This window comes from Taurulus bubalis, assembly GCF_910589615.1.
Source record: "Taurulus bubalis genome assembly, chromosome: 13".
Lineage (NCBI taxonomy): Eukaryota > Metazoa > Chordata > Actinopteri > Perciformes > Cottidae > Taurulus > Taurulus bubalis.
Genome location: NC_136601.1, coordinates 18,621,729 through 18,630,116, shown reverse-complemented (window position 1 = coordinate 18,630,116; position 8,388 = coordinate 18,621,729). Strand labels below are relative to the sequence as shown.

General features: G+C 42.1%; 1 protein-coding gene across 1 annotated transcript; it reads right to left on the bottom strand.

Annotated features, from left to right (window-relative positions):
* Nucleotides 1-5,784: 5,784 nt before the first annotated feature.
* On the bottom strand, nt 5,785-7,104 carry gpr151 (G protein-coupled receptor 151; the record flags this gene model as incomplete). Its single annotated transcript, XM_079228981.1, has 1 exon — nt 5,785-7,104. One exon carries the CDS (start codon nt 7,102-7,104, stop codon nt 5,785-5,787), a length of 1,320 nt encoding a protein of 439 aa, XP_079085107.1.
* Between the last annotated feature and the right edge of the window lie 1,284 nt (nt 7,105-8,388).

Below are 8,388 nucleotides of genomic sequence, written 5' to 3'. Positions count from 1 at the left end.
ATTACTGTGGGGTACTGTTAAAAATCGTGGTCCATTTGACCACTTGGGGGATTACCTGGTTTTATCCGTAATATGTAAAAACAGTCTGTCAGCTGCCATGTTTTACCTTCTTATCAGATCTATGCAAACCCTGGCACTGTGCAACACTGTGTCTTCAACTTGAATGCAAATAAACACACGGGAAAATAAAAAAAATAATGTTATACATTTTAACTTGTTGTATTCTTGTCAATACTTGTTGTTCATACCTGGATTCAAACACTGGCGGATTCAAGTCCTCACAGAACTGTACTAATGTTAAACTAGTGTTTGACAGTGCAGTTCTCTCTGCTCAATCGTTTCTGCTAATGTGCTTGGTTAAAATAGGTACATTGTTTGAATATAATAATTCCTGAACAGCTGAATATTGAATGGACTGTGGTTTGTGCGTAATATATTGGGAGAAGAAAAGAAAAAATTAACTTAAAACTTAAATTTGAGTTTGATGTAATTCACGTTCTGGCCACTTGGGGGCAGCGCAACAACCGAGAAGCACAACATGGAGACATCACATTATAGTGTTGATATTGACATGCTAGCAAACTGTTGCTCGTGTGCACTTACAGTTTATGATGTGCACACGAGGCAGAAGCAGAGCATAATTAACACCCATTTGGAGTCGTGTTTTTGGGCACCTGAAGAATGTAAGTCTCTCACTCACTCAACGTTTAGTTCATGTTTAGTGTCCACGCAGTACCAGGGGGGATGTCTGACCCTTTAGCTGCTAAATGGTGAGTCACCATTGGTGACCCTCTGCTCACCTGCTGGTTGCTAACTTTGTCCTGTCTGATGTTTGGTGCCAGATAACATGTAATGTGCAGTGGGTTCATCAGAGCTTTTCCACTTAGACGGCAACCTTAAGACGGATCCAAAGTAACTACCTTGTTAGCACAAACTAAAACGAGACAGGGTAAAACGGTCTGTACAGTTTGCGGTGCCTTTCAACCTTTTTTGGGCCGCAGCACACTTTCTACAATAAAAAAATCCCACGGTACACCAACAACCCAAAAAGTTACAAAATGTCACATTGTAGCATAATACAGCATATATGGTAGGTAATTAATGCGCTACCTACTGGCATGGAAGAGTATTTGATTACTAGGCCAGCCTCTACATTTCAGGCTTAGACGCTCAACAATGGAAAATTATTTGCGGCAACTAAATACTATTTTTTGGGACCGATTAAGTGAAAATGGACATTTTCCCACAGCACACCTGGCGATCTCTCACGGCACACTGGTGTGCCACGGCACAGTTGTTGAAAATCACTGGTTTAAGGGAACAGAGTTGGATGTAACGCTAAAAGTGATCGGACTTTATTTGTTATACCGATTTATACCAAATAAAAGTTTTACATTCAAATCACTTCCTTGATTGCACTTATGGGGAATTGTTATTGTTGGTTGTGTATGAGGCCTTTGATGTCATAGCACATTTCCTCTGCTTATTAAAGGATCGATTATAAATCGATAGTGTATACTAGTATGTGTAATGACACCCCCCTAAGCACTGCTGGAAATGCCGAAAGGTGCCTGCCCTTTAGATCTCCACATCCTTCACTGAGATGAAAGCTCTCTGATTTATTCTAATCAAAAGGCTGCTAAATACCAAGGCCAGACCCCCTGAACCAACCTTCCTCCAACACAAAAACAGCCACACACACACACAGAGACACACACATACAGGTTGCGGTCGAAAAGTCAAAATAATTACTTCATAATGTCTAATTCTAGCCACTTTTCCTTGACCTCGATGAAAAACATCATGGGGTCAAGAAAAGATGTGAAGGAGAATTCATGGGGAGCCATGGTGCTTAGAGAGTCCGGCCCAATCCCAATCTCTGACTCACGGACTCGCAGACTTTGAGGGCTCCCACCAAGTCTGTGAGGGTTTAGGGCTGTCCCACTGTCAAATCGTCAAGGGTTTGAGGGCTCTCTCTCCCAGACATGTTGAGCCCTTTATGAACCCTTTCCGTAAGTCTACAGACATGCGGTCTGTAGACTTTGCCCAAGGGAATTACCCACCATTCATAGTAATGTGACATCAAACAAGGGGTTACCAGTGGAAGCATGGAGGCGTAAATAAAAGGTGAACAAAGAGGAGTTCACGTGTGTGTTCAGTCTGGCAAATTAAGTTTAATCATGAACATTAAGGATTAGAGATGGAACATAAACACATGAAATCAGAGGAATAATAGACGATATATTACATTGAGTCATTGAAGCCATTTGAGAAAAACGAGTTGATTTGAAATGAACTCATCTCATGCGGAAAGAGCCTGGAAGACGTACAAATCAGGGAGTAAAAAGTTTAAATAAATACCCACAACTGTACAAGATTTTATTTGACGTCGTGGTAACGTGATATTCTGCGGCAAAGTGCTGTCCCGTTCGTATTTACACCAATTCAAGCCTCACACACTCAACCATTTACCAGGTGACGTCAGTAGGTTCAGGGTTTAAGGCCTTAGGGGGGACATTGGGATTGTGCCTCCAACTATCACTAAACTATGCAACAGTAGGTCTGCCGTGGCGAAACTACAACTAAAACCTCGCAACATGAAGTGTATTATTCTGTTGCATGCCGGCTATATGAAGAGCTTCTTTTGCGAGAGGCGGCTTCCCTCGTGGTGTAAAGGAGAGGAACCGGAGGCCCTTCTTTCCTGTTGCGGTCTCACTTCACAATCAACACTGCCTCCAGTAAAAACTGACAATTCACTCAATATTTACTTTGTCCAATGAGATTCAACGGTTCAGTTATATTGAGCTTTTTAAGAGTTTAATAATCTATCATAGGCCTAGCTTGTTTTTGTGTTTTACTGATGCTTCTTGTTATCGAGAATTAGCTAATTTGTCATATTTACTGTTAATTTTATTTTGCATTCTTGTTTAATTTGTTTTAGTTATTTGTTACTTTGTTCAAAGTAAATAAAACCATAAAATGAAACCAAATGGTCACCACTGTCTATTCTTAAACGTATCTGTTTCCGGCGCTCTAAAACTCTGAACTAGTGTTGACGCTCAGTGTAAACGTAGTAGAAGATACGCTTTTCCAAATGGAAACTTAGTAGTGTGGACATGGCAGGTAAAGGTTTTAGCATGTGGCTTGCAGCCAGCCTCTCCAGCAGAGCATAATTAGTGTTAGCTGGCATGTCACTTCCTGTGGAGTTTCATTTATTAGAGATGATGATTGGCTGAGAGATAAAACACAGGGGTGACACCCTCGCAGCAGGAGGGTGTCACAGCCAGGAGGGCAGTGAGGAGAGGAGCTCACCTGCTGAAAGCTCCCCTGCATTGTATAACGAGCTAATTAAGCCCGACTTGTTTTTCCACTCATGATGATTACCACACTTGTTTCTTCACCAATTTTCTCAATCAGTCCCTCTCTTCTGCTAAGATTTATTTTGTATCCTTAGCTTCATCATAAGTGTCTTCATTATAACTTTTTACAAGTAGACTTTTTATTGGAGTTGCTCAATATTCTGCAGAGAAATATATTTACCAATACTAACAGTGTCCAGCAAGGCAAACGCCAGCTGATACAGCAATGTATATGCATCCTAGCAGTATGCTTAACTACAACTTTCTCCAGGGGTTTGAGAGTAATTATCTACAGAATGATGCAATGTAAAATATTGTGGTCCAACTAAAGTTATTTGTTGTAAATATTTAGTGAGTTTTTAATTATGTTTTTAGCTCTGCAGTCAGCGTTCGTCGCACTTTGACCTAACGAGGTCCAGCTAGGAAAGTCCCTAGTGACCCTGCACACCTGCATTCTGCTGATTACACTCAAGTTGTATTGAAGCAGAGCTGTGCTGAAATCAGTCCCTATTCCCAGTACTATGTTAACTTTCCGTAAATGCAATGATTGTTTTTTGAGGTCAAGATGGGTAAAATGGTGAAGGAAATAGTGATTTCAGACACTGCCAGTGTGCTACATTTGTTAATTCTCCTGTCCAAACCGGTGCAACTGAACTTGAATTCATGGTTTAGGACAATATTTAAAAAATTAACGGAACATGGAACTTGGTCAAAGTTAATAATAATAATTCCTTTGACGTTTGTAGGCCTAGTTTGTTTTTAAGGAGGAAAAATACAAATTAAATTGTAAATGGCGTATGAGGTGAAAAGAGGGTTTTTATTTTGATGCAATATTATCACAGTTACTGTGTTTGTGGTATTCCGGTACAATAACCTTTAATAATTTCACTAGGGAACAGTTTTATCTGGAAAGGTTAAAACTGCAGTCTATGAATGAGTGCATCTTTTTTTTTGCCTTCAGTGTTCATGGCCGGGTCACAACCCGAGGGATTTATATAGTTAAGTGTTGCTCTGATTGAGGTTCTTGCCTCTGGCAATAAAAGGTCAACATAAATGATTAATGAAAGGAAAATGTCATAAGGGAGGGGAGGGAGGAAAAAGAGATGTAAGGTAACTTGGGGACTCCTATCTTCAGATTTCTTTTTTTTTTTTACTTTTACATTTTATTACGCCAGCAGTATACTGTTTTTATTATATTTTACACCATGTCAACATTTGGAGTATTGGTCTTTGATTATATTTAAAAAGTATTTTTTATTTACAACTGGCTTCATTGTTCATCAAAGACGGGTTGCTGTTGCATCAGACAGACAAATCGATCCCAGATCAGCTCAGGCATGTTGATTATTCCTTTAATTGTGAGGTTTTGACCTATAATGCATATTCAGATCAATGCATGGGGAACTCCTTATGAGAGTCCTACAGAGGTAAGCTCACTGACACGACTGTCTGAGTTCAGGCAAAAGTGGTTTACCTCTAATTAGAACCCTTAGCAATTGCAATGGATGCCCTTATGAAGATATATTTAATGACCTGATGTCAGCAGGAGACCATCCGCTAATGTCTGATCCATCTCATTAAGACTCGACTGTACTGGTGTGTCTGTGCATGTGTCATTGATTGAAACAATTAAGAGCATTCCTGACTGAACTGAACACAGATACACTTAACAATAAAGCTGTTTGTTTTCTATATTTCACTTCCAATATATCATTTTTGACACCACAGAAGAATTGTATCACACGCAGGCAACATTTATAGAATTGTCTTTATTCTAAACACTGGTCATTGATGCACAATGAATACAAAAGAATCGCTCTCACAAAAAGAGGACAGGAAATACAGACTCTACCTCATCATCACCAACTCTTAAAGGCTATACGTAAACAATGATTGCACACAAATGCAAATTTATGCAACATTTATGTGTGAACATCTACCTCCAATTAAGATGCACATTTAAGATTTTTCCCAGTGGATTTCTCGCATCACACACCAACAACAACAACTAAAATTAAAGTTGTGTCCGAGTAATTCATTAAATCTGTAATTTCCCATGTTAATTCACACACTACTAAATATATATATAGATTACTGTGGATTGAATTCACATGGCCATCCTTCCCAGAGCCTTTAATTTACAGCCATCCATCTAGTTATTCCAAGTTTAACAGTAAAAACACAATTGAAAGACAATATTATATAATGTTTATCATATATACAGATGACACTGCTCTATTTAAAGCCCACTCTGGCTGTCCACTCTGATTGCACGTCTTACCTTTGAACAATATAAACACAGTTGACAGAATACAAATGATTTACAGCGCAGCACTCAGCAGAAGCCTCAATTCTTAAAGTGAGGTCTGATGATGAAGCTGCTGTTGTCTGAGGATTGTATTAAAGATCAGCGGGAAAAGGTGCTTTATTTGCCCCCCTCTTTGTTCTGGTGCTCCCACGGCACAGGATCATTTTCCTCTGTGTGCAGTTCAGACTCCCTCTCGTGCCAGAACTGCTCCACATCAGGCAAAACAATCCCATCTTTGAGGCTCACCCTGTCTACGTCTATCACTCCTCCTTGCTCCGGCTGGGGCTGATCCTCTCTGCTGGGACCCTCGATGGAGCTGGACCGAGGGCTCTTCTCCCCACCCTGCTGGCCAGAAGTCTCTGGTCTGGGGCAAGGTGACTGGAGAGATGTAGGGGTGTGAGGTCCGGGTTTTGGCTTTGGTGGTGGTTGTTTGCGCAGGGTGAGGCGTCTCCACAGACCCCTGTAGCCCTCTCTGAACTCCTCGGAGAGGGAGAGGACGATGAGAGGGTTCACCAGGGAAAGAGAGAAGGTGAGCAGCTGAGCAGAGAGGGTGAGCAGAGGGGGAAGAGAGAAGATGAGGGGCTGAGCTCCTTCCATTTCCTTCTCTGCCATATGACGCTCCCAAACCCACACCACCCATTGCGGAAGCCAGAGAATAGCCGTGGCCACAGTCAGGCTAAACAACATCAAGGTGATCTTCTTGGATCTAATCTGTGTGCGCAGGTTCTGGGTCTTACTGGTGCGGCGCTGGCACTGGCTGTAAGCTCTCAAGAAATACACCAGGGCAAAGATGAGTGGTGCACAATAGACCCCCAGTGGGTAGGCTTTGATGTACACAGCCATGAAGTCCCGGGCTTCAGGAGGAACCATCAGCATACAAACCAGCCCGCGGATGTCTCTCTGCAGCGTGGCAAACAGCCAGTGAGGGATGGTGACTGAGCATGCGGACAGCCAGAGGAAGAAGAACACCACCAGGATGGAACCCAGTTGGACGCTCACCTGCTTATTGGGGTTGGACACATATCGGTGGCACGCTTTGGCCATGACAGCCAAAGTGAAGCTCTTCGCTACCATGCAGGACTGGAGGAACCAGTCGGCCGTCTTGCAGACCACCCAGCCCAGATTCCAGCTGGCTTTGGAGAAGGAGGCAGCCCTGAAAGGAACTGTGAACAACAGCACCAGTCCATCAGCAAACATCAGGTTGAAGATGAGGGAGTTGATGAGGGACAGTTTGCCCCTATGAGCGCTGGAGAACAAGATGCCCATCGCAGTGAGATTACAAACCACACCCAAGACACAGAGGACTCCTAGAATAGCCGGCACCAGGACCCTCAGCTCACTAGGATCCAGGTGCTGCTGTGAGCCTCGTTCATTGAACGGCCACTTGTCTATGGAGCTGTTCACCACTGTCACATTGTTCCCACTCAACTTATCCATCTTTTTCAAAAAAAAGATAGCTCGCTAATATAAGAAGAAATAAGAGGAATAGTCGAAGGCAGCCAGTAGAAGAAGAAAAACGGTTTTCGGTAGAGGATTTCCCAAAGTGCTAAAAAGAGATATTTTATATATCGAGCAATACTGCCAATCTGAATCTAAACCTGTTACAATAATCGCATCAAAGAAGGTATTGATTGACAATCAGTAATCACAGCAGAGCTCCTGTCTGTCCCCTGGTTTATCCGGAGACACAATGATGCAGCTTCTGCGGCTGGTTATAAAGACGCCGTTTGATTGACAGCTGCTGTCCCCAGCTGACAAACTGTGCGTCGACTACAGCCTCTCGGGGCCAATTAGAAAAACTCTGCATAGTGTGCACCGTACAGCAGATGAATGTGTTGGATTTATAATTTGTGTGAATGTTTGTGAATTAGTCATCATTACAGTGCATTTCCTTATTAGTTAAGAGATACTAATGCTTAACTGCTGATTACTGTAAATATACTTTTGGTTATTATAGCAAAGGCAATTCAATTTATTTTTCAGGCAGTATGTACCATAATCTGATGGATCCACCAGCAATCCAGATGGATGGAGTTATATGAGCTCTTAATTAAGGTTGGTTAGGAACCTGCATTTGGAAGCTGAGTTTCTGTTCTCATAATGGTAAAGTAGAATACTATGAATATACATAAATAAGATAAAGCAGTTAAGAAAATTGTGACAGTGGCTAGTAATTTGAAATCAACCACCAATAGTGTCCAGTTGATGAAAAGTGTTTCTCTCTTGTTTTGGAACAGCCAGACTGCCTTTACATGTGTTACTATTCATCCATAGGAGGGCGCCGTTGCACCACAAGCAGCAATTAATCATTTAATACCGGTTTCCTCCAAGACAGCGGTTCCCAAACTTTTTAGGCCACGCACCCCCTTCTACATCCCGACCGGGTTCACGCACCCCCAATCCCCCACACCTTAAAAAAAAACGCAACAGAGCCTATTTATAGCCGCATAAAATCGGACCAATGCGAGAACTGTTTGCTCGCGCGTGGCGTTTGTTACAAGATTTAGTCCGCTGTATACATTTCAGTTACACAAGGCGTCACTTTTAAAGAGCAATAAGGGGCCGTTCACACCAGACGCGACTCTCAAAAACGCGTCGCTAGCAAAACCATTGTTTTTCTATGATACGGCCTTTCATGCGCGCTTTTTAAATGCCGCGTGACGCGTTTTTCTAGCGTTTTTTCGGCGCGCTTAAAAGTTGAAATATTCTCAACTTTAAGCG